Consider the following 14,863-nt stretch of genomic DNA (forward strand, 5'->3'; position numbering starts at 1 on the left):
GGGAGGGTTTCCCAGACCACGGAACACTAAACACCTTGGGAAACTGAGGGACCTGGCATATGTGCTTGCTAAAAGAAGGATAGCCATGAGCTGGAAGCAATGCCACAAGCCACGGATAGAGGTATGGTAGCGGGACTTGCAAAAATGGGCGGAGGCTGAAACGGTGGTATGGCAGGAGGCATGTAGCAATTGCGGGGAGGAAGATGTAGGTAACCTGACGGCTTGGAGGATGTTAATTACAGGACTGTTTGGCACCGTAGTGGATCCTGCAGCTTCGGAAGGAAGCGATACCCAGCCACACGCAGCGGATACAGAACCGGAAACGTTGATAAGCTCTTGAGAGGGGGGGGGAATTGGGCTGCAGTAATGAGTGTTAATTGATGTTTACGAGTCTATTGTAAATAATGCTGCAAGTTTGGTTTGTATTGTTTACTTTCAAAATAATTTTTTTTTTTTTTTTTTTTTTTAAAGTTCTACATGAAGGAATAGATAATGGTGTAAAAGCTCTGGCATGGGAGTATACCAGGTGAAGACAAGGGCGTATTAAATAGTGTATATACTGTTAAAAGGAAAAGCAATATATGAATTGTGAAGTGATGAAAGAAGAAGTTAAAGAAAGGAAGAACGTTGTGAAGTGTGAATTGTGAACAGCGAACAGAGTGCTGAAAGGTAAGTCCCTGAGAAGGAGTCTTCTAAGCTGGAAGTAAAGAGAAACCTTGGGGAAGGGAGCAAGTCCTGCAAGCTACGTGAACGCTCTGTGGGGAGAGGAAAGGCCTCTTGGAAACTTGGTGGTTCCTTTTCAAATTGGATGCCGAATGCAAAAAACCCAGGAAATTATGTTCCCTCTGGAACTGTCCATGAAGAAAACCTTTTGTTGGATTTTGAACTTGTGTTGAACTTTGACCACTTTTGAATACTTTAAGACGACAAGGAATATTACCCTTTGCACCTTATAGTGGTTTAGAGTATGAGGGCCAGAATAGGATTACGGACACAGGACTTCCTTTATTTGGACACCTCGGCATTGACAGACTCATTAACATTAGGTTGAGGTAGGGACATTCCTCCTACATTAGGGATAGTGAGGCATTTTCCAACCCTTTTTCATTTAAATAAATGTACCACAAACAGGTCTCCTCTGTTTCCGTGTCTCATTCCTGGCACCTCACATAATGTAGACATCACAGAATATTATAATTGGCTGAATGGCGATTCATTTGGGAAATAGTATGATCATATAGGGAGAGGATTTTAAAACTGTCCTAAATACTGGGTTGAGTAGAACATCTGCAACCTTGCGTTCAAAATCCAAAGCTGCACGTAAAGTAATGCAAATGTGAATTATATGATCTTGTCGACATATGAAGGCTCAGACATCCTGGAGTTAAAAATTACACTTTCTACCCCTTGGTACATGGCACCTCGTCAGGCATTGATATGAACTTACTCTGCAAAAACATGACCCAACTTTAAGATATATGTTCAATTACTGTGCGTATATTCATGGGGGCCAGCGTTTGATTTCGCTATTGGGCAAAAGTACCTCGGCACATGTTATTCTTGCAGCTGGTCATTTTTGTCCCCGTTTCCGTGCGGCTTAAATGTGGTTAGTTGGGATTGTGCGATTTATCACAACAGTCACAAAGAGATTGGGCCATAAAAAAGGGGCTTGGAGCACGCTGCTTAACCAAAGTGTTTGGTCCATGGCAAATAATTTAATCTCACTGCGCATTGCCTAAACACATTGTGAGCCTGCAATCTTTTATACATAACAATACCACTGTCAAAACAGGAAAAAATCAGTTTGCGATTGATGAACGTCTTTGATCGATGGGTTCCAAGTGTTTTCAAATATGGAGTGACGATGGTCAAAGGCCATGGCTAGTGGTTTGGCAGTGTTCGGAGGTGCACACCAGCCAAGGCCAATGGCCATGCTAGGGTCTGAAAGCGTTCTAAAAATCTATGGAATAAAACCCTTGAAATTCAAGGAACAAACTTTAGTTGCAGGGATGTTAATATGAGAATTTAACACAACAAAACCCATGAAATTCACCTAAACCCACCTTAACTGTGCGCCCCCTGTTGAGCAGCCTATGACCACAATGATGACCTAACCGATCACATCACTGGTGACAACACTAATTACATTGTATATAAGTGATTACATCAATAATGGAATTAGACAGATCATCATTTATAAGTTAGCTCATGAAACCTTTGATTACCTTAATAACAATTTAGGCCATGGACCTGACCATGACACAGGCTGTGGTCCCTGGCCAGCACCAAAGGCTACAGCTGGTGTTCAGAAATAGCAATGTGCATGGTTAAAAGCCATGCCTGGTGGTCCATCACCGTTTTAAAATATACAGTGGGCAACGTTGAAAGATGTAGACAGTGGCCATGGCCAAAGGCCATAGCTAGTGTCCATTAATATGTTAGAACATACAGACGGCATGGCCACTGGCTAATATTGTGTTGAAGACCATGGCTAGTGGCTAGTTAGTGTATATATAAACTGTAGCTAGTGGCGGTTAGTGTTGTATAATACACAGTGGGCACGGCCAAAGGCCATCGCTTATTGCATTTTATTACTTGAAATTATACAGTGGACATGGCCAAAAAGATGTACAAACTGCTCATGGTCAAAGGCCTTGGCTAGTGGCCAATTTATATGTTAGAATATATAGTGGGCAAAGCCAAAATGTGTGGCCACTGGCCAGTATTGTGCTAAGGTCCACGGCTAGTGCCTGATCAGTGCAACTGACAAAATGTATGGTTGGTAGCCGGTTAGCGTTTTCAAATATTCAATGGACATGGGTGAATGTTGTGGCCACTGTCCATAACTGAAGGCCGTACTAGTACCCATTCATGTGTTAAAATATATATTTGGCCATACGCACTGACCATGGCTGAAGGCCATGCTTTATGCCAGTTACTGTTGTAATGTAATAAATGATGTCATCAGTGATGTGATCTGCGTTGTCATCACTGTGCTCATAGGCTGCGCAAAGTTAAGGTGGCTTTAGCTGAATTGCAGGGGTTTTGTTCAGTCAAGTTCTCACCTTAACGTCCCTGCAACTAAAGTTTATTCATTGAAAATACACACACACACACACACACACACACACACACACACACACACACACACACAGAGAGAGAGAGCTAGGATAAAGCTCATTCATTCTAATTACATGTGGATTCTATGTCAAGACTGGAGGTGAGCATTATGCTTCTCTTTCTTTATTAGAAAGAACTCCGCAGCAAAGTTTTAGCCAAGCAAAACTGTTCAAGTGATCCTCGAAACCTGCGTGGCTGCCGAAATCTTCCAATAACCAAAACCTAATGACCAAAAAACTAAACTGATGAAAAAACAATCTGACCCCATTTCCCAACAGTCTCTGCCAGTCCTTCACTGCAGCACCTGCAACACGTGAACCCAAATCACCAATCCCAGCTGTAGCCCCTTAAAAGCCTGGAGCCCTGTTCCTGCTTCTCTTTCTTTGCTACTCACAGCACGATAAGTACTTGTTTATTTTCATTTTTTTACAGTTACAGCGGTGTTGAGTTAGCACTTGTTTGCGTGCGAACGAACTCGGTGCGAGGGAAGACGCTGCTCGACTCTCACCCACAAGTGGGGCAAGCACAGTCTGCGAGTCAGGCAGGGTTTGCGCTGCGGCACTCAGGTGCTCCGGAGGGCCTCGGCGCAGCAGCACTCTGACCGACAGCTCTTTGCTCCCCGAGTAGGAGCATCATCGAAGACAGTGCCCCATAGGGGGTGCGATGAGGCCAGGTCGGTAATCCCGCTGCCTACCCGACTGTTGCATGGCACAGAGGTCCTTTCCTCTGCCTTTTTCTCCCATCACGCGGTGGCACACAGTGGCACGCTTCCACTTCTTCCTTTTGAGAAGTCGCGATCTGTGCAGCGTGTGTGAGAGGTGCAGACAGGGATGACTACTGAGCATAAACATTTTATTTTTTTAAAGGAAAAGTACTATAAGAAGGACTAAAAGGAGAGAGAAAAGGGACTGTGGGGTGAATTTAAAAAACAAATAAGAGGGAGAAAGCCCACGTTGCATACAAGGTTTACAGTGGTGTGAGCAATGGCGCAGAGGGAACCTCTGTCAGACCATGAGCGATCAGATGATGGGTAGGCCTGCCCAGAGCAGGATCTGGCTTTGGCAGCCAGTTTTAAATGCGTCATCAGTCCTTCAGTGGAGGACATTAAAAAGGCAGTGGCAGACACGTGGGTACCTATCGTGCTATGCTTGGATGAAATGGAGGTTCATCTCAGGAGTGTCCAACAGAACCTCCAACAGCGGCACCCATAAAAGAAAGGGCAAACAATCAGGGGGATGTAATCCCTCCCCCAACCCCGCGGCCCCTGACAAGGCTCAGGAAAGCTTTCCTGGAAAGGAAGGGAGATCTGTCCAGATATGGACCTTCTAGCCCAGAGGTTATTAAACAGGTCTTCAGACCCTCTAGCCCAGAGGAAGTACTACAGGGCACGAACAAGGACGCCTCGACTAAAACCACCGATGACGTGGAAATTAGTCCGCAAACTGCGGCATCAGAAGCCCTAAAGGGTCACGCACAGAAAGAGAAACAGCGCTAGTACATCCGAGTAGGAGGATGGATCCAATCACATGTTCATCCTAGAGGATCTGATCCATCCCAGGCGGCAAAAGATATTAAGGCCGGGCTTCAGAAAGCGATGGATAAAGAAGTGAGAGCCCGGCACAAGGAAGAGTGCCCGAGGCCAGAGATCGAAGGAAAGGTGGCTTTAACACCGGAACAAGTCAGCAGAATGATTATCTCCTTGGGTAAAAAACATCAAGAATCCCAACAAGGGTATAGATCATGCAAGGAGGTCATGCCAAGCCAAGGTTCTAGATGTGGCCGGTCCCCAGGCAAAAGATACTGGACCAGTCTGAGGAGGCAATAGAGACCAAGAAATCCATAGACCTACTTACTTTAGCAGGATGGGCCCAAAATGCTGTACGTTTACTGCAAAGACTATTCCCAACTGACTTGACAGCCCTGTGCTGTTTGCATCGGCTCGTACTTTATAATTCCTACTGGTTTCCAAACTGCAGCATCATGTTGTACATACATCATCTTTGTTTTTGCAACTGTTGTCTGCTCATGTACTTGGGAAATTCGATTGCAGCCCTCTTACCCCATGGGGAGGCTCTCCTGGATTTACATTCACTGATTTTGACTACATGGCCCCTTGTATCCTCTGACGTAGACCCTCATGCTAATATTGAGGAGAGGCTTTGCCGGATGATACTTTGAACCCCATGCCACTCTTCAATCCCTTGTCACGCCCCACTTTTGATGGGCTAAGCCACATCAAATGAAACTAAGTTTTGCTTGCAACCATTCTGTAACTAGCGCCCCGATGCTGGAGGGTTTGGTGCACGGCTATAAATGCAAATAACTAAATAAATGCTGGTTAGGCAATGCTAATTGCACCACCTCTGTGGAGCGACGCAAAGGGATTCTCCTCAAGATCAACCCGAAATTAGGGGAACTGGCCACTTCCGAGTCAAGACATGCTGCTCAAGGCCTCTTGTTTGCGGATTCTTCCGTTAAAGAGATGGCAAAATTCGTTAAGCGTGTTTACAGCACTGGACAAGGCTGAGGCTTCAATGAGGAGGGTCTTCTCGTCTAAGGTTTTCGCTGGGGTCGCTATGTTAGCAGCAAGGTCACGAGACGACTGGTTACTGGCAGGAGCAAAGATCAGATGCACTCTTCCCCTGCAGAAGACACAGCTGGAGGCAGCCAGCCGTTACAGACAACAGGTTATGTTAAAGCATTTGTAAAGCGCAGACAATCACTAACTAGGGCATCAAGGCGCTAGGCAATAGGAAAGTTCTCAGAATACAAAGAGGCAGAAAAAAAACGCGGATGAATTAGTACAACGGAAAGAGAAGAGTTCAACTGGCGTCGAAAGGCAAGGTGGTCCAAAACTGGATGCAGTGAAAGGGGAAGAAGACTCCACACCTTAGCAGTACAGACTGAAAACGAGCGACAACCGAAACGAGCACGTCGAATACAGGGGACAGAGATGCAACAGGAAGAGGAGGAATGAAGAGAACGGGAGGCGGTGCATGTGGACATTTAGCATGAAGATAATGAGATCCCTTCTTATAAGAAGCACAGTGGACAATACACAAAAACTTAAAAACACCCTGCAGGCAACGGGTAACCAGTGCAGAGTATTCAGGGCAGCAGAGGCCGAGGAGAGCCGAGGGGCCCCCCAGAGCCATACAGGTTGCAGAATTCTGTAGAACCTGGAGACAAATGGAGCAAATATTTGAGTTAAGCCAGATACAGGGAATTACAGTAATCCAGGGAACCAGAAATTAGAGAGAAAACACCCATAGAATGGAGAGAAAAGAAAGACATTTGCGAAGGATACAAAGTTTAAAAATGTACAGCCTGGCATATGGCACTCACCTGGGAAAGGAGAGAAAGGGAGGAAGAAGGTTTAACCCCTAGGTTTTTAATAACATTGGAGGGGGTAGGTAAAGGGCCCAGCTCCGGAGGCCAGAAGGCAGAGGACCAGAGGGAGGCATCCTGCTGGGGACCACCCCGAAGCACCTCAGTCTTGTCCCCACTAAGACAGAGCCAGTTACAGACCATCCAGGAATGGGTGGCAGACCAGCAAGAGCGGCAACAGGAAGCAGTATCAGCCGCGGTAAGATCCAGCCGCATCAAGATCAGAGTATCATCTGCGTAGGAATAACAGCGGAAGCCAAAAGACTGGATAAGCAGAATAAGTGGACGAATACAAACGTCAAAGAGAAGAGTAGAAAGTGCTGTGCCTTGAGGAACTCCACAATGAAGAGGAAGCGCAGAAGACATTAAAGGACAAACAGAGACTGAGAGCGGCCAGTAAGGAAAGAGACGAACCACTGCAGAACAGAATCGGAGACACCAAGTAGGGGAAGCCTCTGAACCAGGATGGCGTGGTTGATTGTGTTGAAGGCCACCGAGAGGTCCAGGGGGAGTAGGGCACCCAGCAATCTCTGCAAGATCATCCATCACCAACACAAGAACAGATTCAGTACCCTACCCCGGCCGAAAACCAGATTGGAAAGGGTCAAGGGAACCAGAGTTTTCCAAGAATGTGGAGAGAAGAGGCATAAGAAATTCAGGCAATTTCCTAGGATAGGATAGAAGCGAGATAGGCTAGAAATTAGCAGGAAGAGCAGCATCCATGCTGAGCTTTTTTAATAAGAGGAATGACTAGCGCATGTTTGAAAGAGACAGGAACAACACCAGAAGATAGGAAGATACCAAACCAGCAATCTGAGTAATAATTTCCTCAATGACCCCGAGAGTAATTGGTTCAGCTGGAGACGCCGATTTAAGCTGCAGTGTAGCTGCAATAACATCAGCTTCAAAATACACGCGGGGAACTGCGACCAGAGAGTAGGAGGGGGGAGTAGCCTGAACAATACAGGGGGGCAGAGGGGCTGAGCACTGAGCAGCACGGATCGTCTGACGAATGAGAGAAATGTTATCCTGAAAAAAGGAAGGTGGGTCCTAGCTGCGTAGCACAGCACCACATGTGCCTATAAGGGCCAGGGCAGCACGATTTGCGCAAGCTTGGGGCGCCTTATCAGGCGATACTGGGATCAGAGATAAGGAGAGAGGATATCGGATAGAGTTCTTTGCAGAGCCCAAGCAGACGCGGTGGTAGCGCCCCATAGTTATGCCGGTGGCAGACATGACAGTGTTGGACGTGGAGGTGCGCAATCTAACATAAAGCCACGATTTGGCTGTGAAGGGAAATGCAGGCAGGCTTCTTCAGTTCCCTATTCCTGGTAAGGAGGAAGTAAAAAGTTTGACCAGTGATAAATCTAACAGAGTTGAACGAGTTTATCCTCCATCGTCACTTCAAGACAGAGGGCATTCTCATGCTCAGAGATATTCTCCTACCCAGGGACTTGCCGATTTGGCTAGATCTCAAGGACGCATATCTGGCGGTGCCCATTTGTATACAGCACACAAGGTTTCTGCGATTCAACTGGGGGTGGGGAGGGCTCGACTGAGTGCACGAACCTGCCCTTCGGTCTTTCGTCAGCACCCTGGGCATTCACCAAGCTGAGGCCGGTGGTACCATCCCTCCGGGAGAAGTGAGTCCGGTTGATAATCTACCTAGATGACAAAATCATTATGTCGCAGAGCGAAGCCCTGGTCAGGCAGCAGGCACAGCCAGCCACTGGCCTTCACAGCTTAGCATTCCTCAAATTGGGAAAAGTCAGAGCCGAGACCCTCTCAACAGCTAGAGTTCCTTGGGTTCAAAGTGGGCACAGAGGACTGCCTCCTGCGGCTACCCATGGCCAAAATACATGCAACGCGTCAGGAGATATGCATGCTGTTGCGGGAGAATACAATTTCTTTGATGGAGCTAGCCTGCTCTCCTCTTCCATTCAGGCCATATTTCCCAGACCATTGCACTATCGAGAATTGCAGAGACAAAGGGCCAACACTTCAGATGCAATCTCTCCTATACACGAGGACTAGCATTATCTCTCAAAGAAAGACCAGGCCTGCACTGGTGGCCCACGCATGAGGCCTTAAACGGCCAGGCGATTTTCAGGTCAGTGCCGATCTCATTATACAACCGGACAACAGCCGTGCAGACTGCGTAGCGAGGTGTAGCCTGATCTACACAATGGGGGTTTCCAAAGAGCTAGAGCTTCATATCAACTGTCTGGAGCTCCTAGCGGGGTCCTTCGCAGTCCGTTCGTTCGCCAAACTTAAGGTGAGCTGCTGTATACTGCTCAAAATGGACAATATATCGACAATCCAATATATCAATCATTTGGGTGGCACCAGATAGAAGCCGCTGGTGGAGCTAGCCAAAGACTTTTGGCACTTCTGCCTACAGCACCAGATTTTGGTGATGGCGGAATACTAGCCAGGTCTAGCGAACAAGATAGCAGACTGGAATTCGTGGTGCCTGTCGAATTTCAGCGATTGGAAGCTGGACAGACATGCCTTTCTCCTCCTGCAGCACAGGTGGGGTCCGCTAGTCAGGGATCCATTTGCGTCGCGGCTGAATGCGCAGCCGCCAGTGTTCTTCAGCTGGAGGCCAGACTCTGCGGCTAAATAGTTGGATGCGTTTCTACAGTAGTGGAGCGCCAGAGTGTTTTAAGCTCCCCCCTCCCACCCTTCGCTATGATTGTGAGGACCCCGACAAAAGCCCATCAGGAACGGGAGGAGTTGGCCCTTGTAACCCTGGTCAGGCCCTCTCAAGCCTGGTATCCAGTCCTTCTGGAACTCGTCGAATTCTCCAACCCTACCACCCCCGATTCCGGATCTCATCTCGGGTCCACGTGGGGCGCTGGCGGCCTGGAGGATTTTAGGTCGAGATGGAGAGTCCAGGGCATTTCGAGCAAGGCAGTCAGCCTTATCGATGACAGCTGGGCACCTGCCACTTCTATGAGCTACACGCTGGTGCGTGGAACAGGGTGCCCCATCCAGTTTCAGCTTCTTTAGCGGAAGTGCTGACCTTCCTAGCCGGGCTCACGGGGCATGGTTTATCATACAGAATGGTGAGAGTTTATCGCTCTCCGATTTCGGCCAGACACAAATTAGTGGATGGTCTCCCCGTCGGGCAGCATCCTCTAGTGTGTTTGATGTTGAAAGAAATCTGTCAGCACCGCCACCAGCTTGTTACGACAGGCTATGGGACATTAACAGCGTTTTGAATCGGTTCCTTTCTAGGCCACATAACGCTGATATTTCCCGCACTGCCATGTCGGGCAAACTCACGACACTGCTATGCCTGGTGTCTTGCAGGCGAGTTTCAGACGCGAGAGCATTGGACTTGGTGGGGCAAGTGTATTTGTCGGATGGAATGGTGTTTCACGTTTCTAGGTGAACAAAGTGTAACACTAAGGTCATTTTGTACCCGGCGTACAGGGATCAGCCGAAGCTGTGTGTCGTGAAGTGCTTGAAAGCATACGGAAATATGACAGGTCATCTCCGGACCAACAGAAGGGGCCAGTTAATTGCCTTGCGCAAACCCCATAAGGCAGTCGCAGCGCCAACCCTCGCACGATGGGTGCTGCGGAAGTTCGCGCAAGCGGGAATCGATGCATCACAATTCAGGACCCACTCAGTCAGAGGTGCCATGGCCTCTATGGCTTTTCAAACGGGATTAAGGTTGGAAGATATCATGGGAATGGTGACTGGTCAGGCGAGTCAGTCTTTAAGGAGTTTTACCTGAAGCTGGTGGAGCAACTAGCATCGTTAGTGGCGAGTAAGCTTTAAACAAGCATAATGGTCGCCTCCGGTCTTGACATATGAAGAATTTCCAGAATAACTTATTAAAGACACAAAGGCAAGTATTATTCCCACTCAATGGAATACTTCTGAGTTCAGTGATAAGAATGAGGGCTACAGTGCTTCCACTGTGATTTAATTGTGTATCTAGCGCTTTCAATGTTATTGTCTTTACTATGTGGCAAATGATTCCCCTCCCACGGTCGCTGTTATGAGAATTTCACAAGGGGAAGTATGTCACGAGGGGAAGTACTCTCTCGCTAATGTCGACACTTTTTTGGCAGGATTAACAGATAGGCCCATCTTAGGAAAGCAAATGGGATTTGCGACGTACCAGATCAGCACAGGCATTTCGTCCAGTTTTGAGTGCGGAGTAGCCTGAATCTCGCACTGTCAAAAGAGAAGCAGGAAGAGGGCTCCAGGCTTTAAAGGGGCTAGTTCAGCTAGGATTGGGGATTTTGGGTCCCATGTTGCAGTGGCTGCAGTGAAGGACTGGCAGAGACTGTTGGGAAATTAAGTCTGGTTGTTTGGTCATGAAGTTGTGGTTAATGGAAGATTTTCAGCAGTCAAGCAGGCTTTGAGGATCACTTGAACAGTGTTGCTTGGCTAAAAATCTTGCTGCCGAGTTGTTTCTAATAATGAAAGAAGCACAATGCTTGCTGCCATGTCTTCAATAGAATCAAGACGTCTTCATTTTGTTCAGCTATTGTAGCGTTGCTTATATTTGAACAATGCAAGCAACGTATAGACCTACAGCATATGTGCCCCATACAGAAATCACCATACATAAATTATCTGTTCAGTACTTCCAATGCAATGGGGGCGGGGTGGACGGGAAGTGGGTAGGGGGTGAAGGGGATTCAGGAGTAGCTTCTTTGTCTCAATAGATATTTTGTGACCGGCTTGGATTTTCTTTTTTTGTAAGCACGATGAAATGTGATCGATATAGGTTAATGATCTCAGGAATTATTAATTAAGAATCCCCTATATTGCCCACCATTTTTTCGTCGGTTACGTTATTAATAAATACAAATAATTTAAAAAAAGAAATAGCGTATTGTACAACTTCGCAGAAAGAAAAATAGTTTGCCATAACACATTGTAATTTTAGAAGCCCCCGAAAAATGACAACTTTGCCAACTTGAAAGTTGTGTATGAACAAAAGAAAACATTGCACTTCTTTCAGAAGATGAATTACTTACGAAAGCAGTAGTCATAGGTCATCATTTTCAAAAGTTTAGTGTGACCCTAAAAAACACAACCATGATTTTAAAGAAAAGCAATGGTACAAAAATAGACAAATATCTTATAAGTAAAGAATTATTTCAAGCAGATCCCCATAACACATACAACAGCATGTCAACATTTAAATAACAATTTGCAATGACTTAAAACCTTATAAGACCCATAACATCTAACCTATGTTATTTACACTACTATATAAGCAAACGGAAAAATAACCATCATAACAAACAAGACACAGGTACGTTAGTTTACAGAGAGGACTTCACATCATATATGTCTGACAACTGGAAAGTCAACAGTAAGCTAAAAATGAATTTGATGGAACCCAGAATGCCGACAGCGAGGGGGAATAGAGGGGGGCCAATGGCAAGGTCAAATTAAATATGAATCTTTTGGGGTAGGTGTAAAAATAACGTCAAGTCACAAGCTGATAACTTCCATTGAAAGACTTTATTCAACCAAATTAAAATATGTAAACTCCCATTTGTCCCTAATCTATGGGTTTTCCCATACTGTGATGTATTCTTCGGAATACTCACAGAATCCCTGCCAAAAATCCCCTCCCAGTTGGCCAGGGGAAGGCAGCCCCTACCTGATCCTAACCGTGTGGGTGATATTAGCTGGGTGGATCACCTGGAAGGAAGCGGTCCACCAAAGGAACAGGAAGATTCTGTTATGCGAGACCATGTATTTATCTTCTTCAGAGGGAGATTTCTATGGTGCCAGAATATTTAATGGCTTGTCAGGGTAAGACTTGCCTTCACAAAGCTAACCACATTGAGGTTAGTGAAACCACTTGTGATCACCAGAGAAATAATGTGGGAACCAGAACATTAACATGCTTACCTCTGATGAATATAATTCTCCCTTCAGTAGGAATCGACCATTAAAGCATCCAAAACCCTACCCTAGGGATCTATTCAATAAGCAATGTAAATCCAATAAAGTTGAAGTTTATATTCCTGAAGAAAAAGGTAATCAGAACATTGGGGACTTCAAGTCCCACAATGCTCCGAGTACTGGGACGAAGAGGATGGACTCAGGGGCACTATACTGCATGTATATATTTTATTTATATTTGGTTTACAAAAAACCTTTACAAAAATCAATATAATACATCCATAAATACAGTAATACAGCAAATAGAATAAAGACATAATAAAGTCAATAGATTAGATGAACAAGAGAAAAGCGATAAATTAAACTCATAAAAGTACATTAAAAAAACACGGTGTTCACTCTTGATTAAAAGATTTAGGAGGTCCTGTTAGCAGGGGCTGGAGATACTCCCACTCAGGCCGAGTCACTAATTGTATCAGAGGCTCCTAATCTCGATGTGAAGGGACCCCCCCTCTCACCTGGGTCTCCCGACCGTAACAATAAAATGTCAACAGTTTTCGACCTTGGATGCTTATTGCTAAACACCAGACCTCTGGTGAAACACGCTACAGATGTCGCTACCTTCATTGTTCACAATGAAATAGGATGTTTGCGCCATTACTGAAACCTTGCACGGTCACAGCATGTTACGCCAAGACACGAGAGATGGGAGAGGTGGTGGGGTAGCATTTATTTTTTAGATCATTCTTGTCCATCAGTGAAGTTAATGGCCGTTTCCTGGACGGGATGAAGTCCACATGCATCAAGATAGGCTTGAATGCTGAAGCAACTGTTAACGTGCTGTTGATATATAGGCCCCCTTCCAGTACAGAAGACTTTGTTATGGCCTTATCAAACTTCCTTCTCTTCTTTTTGAAACCAAATACCAATTTTATATTAGGTGATTTTAATTGTTGGCTGGGAAATGTATTTATGTATTATTTTATATAGCGCCTTAATCCAAGGCGCTTTACAGTTAACAAGAAACACATCAAACATGGAACAGTTGAACCAAGTCCTAAAATCAGCATTTAGAACAATTTGCAAGAAGAAAGGAGAAAAGAGGGGAGGTAAGGAGAAAAGAGAAGGAGAGAAAAAGAAATGAGTGAAGTGAGGGATAAAAGAGAGGAGATCATAGGAGAGACAGGAAAGATAAAGACAAGGGGGACAGGGAGAGGTAATAAAGGGAGGGAGGGAATGGAAAGAGGGGAAGGTATCATTAAGATGAAATTATGAAGATAAAATGCCTTCCGACTTGCAGGTAGCCCTGTCTGACTTAGGCTTTGAACAAAAGATTAAGGTATCGACCCACTGTCTGGGCCACACCTTAGACTGGGTTTCCACCCTGAAGATAGATTCTAGGGATTTTCAAGTTTCGCCTTGCCCGTGGTCTGACCAATCTTTTATACAATTTGTAGTGAAGGCACAATTTTCCAAGAAAATTAAAAATGGTAAGGTCAAGACTACGCCCTCAAGAAACCTGAAGAATATCTCCGCGGAACGGATCGAGCCCCTGCTGAGTCCTCTGGCTGTTTTATCTGAACAGAGAATCTCAGACGAGTTGGCAAGTTTGTGTCTACTAATATCAATGATATCTCTAATACTTTAGCTCCACTAAATCAGAGAAAAAGCAAGGACTTGGAAAAAAAGATGGATCTCTCCTGAATTAAAAAGTTGCGACACTCAAACTCTACTATGTTTGGAAACTTAATCTAACTCCCATCAGCAATGGCCGCCTACAAAGGAGCAGCCAAATCCTATAGGCTAGCGATCATTGAAGCCAAAAAACATTCTTTCAACTCCAGAGTGCAGAATGCTCAATCCGATGTTTAAGAGCCTTTCAAGATCCTAAAGGAGCAAGAAACAACTCACTCTCCTGAATCCTCTCAGCTGTTGAAATATGGGGCGTGGTGTTCTGCCATTCAGGGCGCCATGCAGGGCAAGTTGAACATCAGGGCCGATATTGAAAAAAAGAAAGGGGGGCAAACTACAGTAGCAGATTTAAGCGCAAAAGGTATATCCGTTATTGGCACTACCATTCCCCAATTTAGCTTTTGTGCTAGAACGGTGGCAGAATTGGGTACTAAAGTGGGACGGTTAAAGGACACTAAGTGTACGAATGACCCTTGCTCGGCTGTCATAATTAAAACCTGTACTCCTAGGCTTTTAGAAGCAATCTGCAAATTTGCAAACATATCCTATACGGAGGGTTCAGTTCCCCAAGATTTCAAGGCGGCTTGGATAATCCAGATTCTAAAAAATACAGTGCTTGCTGCTGACGTACCACTCAACTATAGGCCCATTACTAATACCCCTTTCTTATTAAAAATCCTACACCGGGTGGCTTATACCCAAATTGCAGAGTACCTCAATAACTCCCCAATCCTCAACAAATTTCTATTGGGCTTCAGACCAGGGTTCGGGACAGAGA

At 45.6% G+C, this 14,863-nt stretch overlaps 1 protein-coding gene across 2 annotated transcripts in view; it reads right to left on the bottom strand.

Moving 5' to 3' along the window:
- TTC3 (tetratricopeptide repeat domain 3) overlaps positions 1–14,863 on the bottom strand; it is a 2,698,168-nt gene that overhangs the window by 2,612,374 nt on the left and 70,931 nt on the right. For both annotated transcript variants that reach the window (XM_069636090.1, XM_069636092.1), the window contains exon 3: positions 11,511–11,556. In XM_069636090.1, the coding sequence (XP_069492191.1) occupies positions 11,511–11,556 (46 nt within the window). The remainder of the gene's footprint in view (positions 1–11,510; positions 11,557–14,863) is intronic.

This window comes from Ambystoma mexicanum, chromosome 7p, assembly GCF_040938575.1.
Source record: "Ambystoma mexicanum isolate Mex_15411 chromosome 7p, UKY_AmexF1_1, whole genome shotgun sequence".
NCBI classification, from domain to species: Eukaryota; Metazoa; Chordata; class Amphibia; order Caudata; family Ambystomatidae; genus Ambystoma; species Ambystoma mexicanum.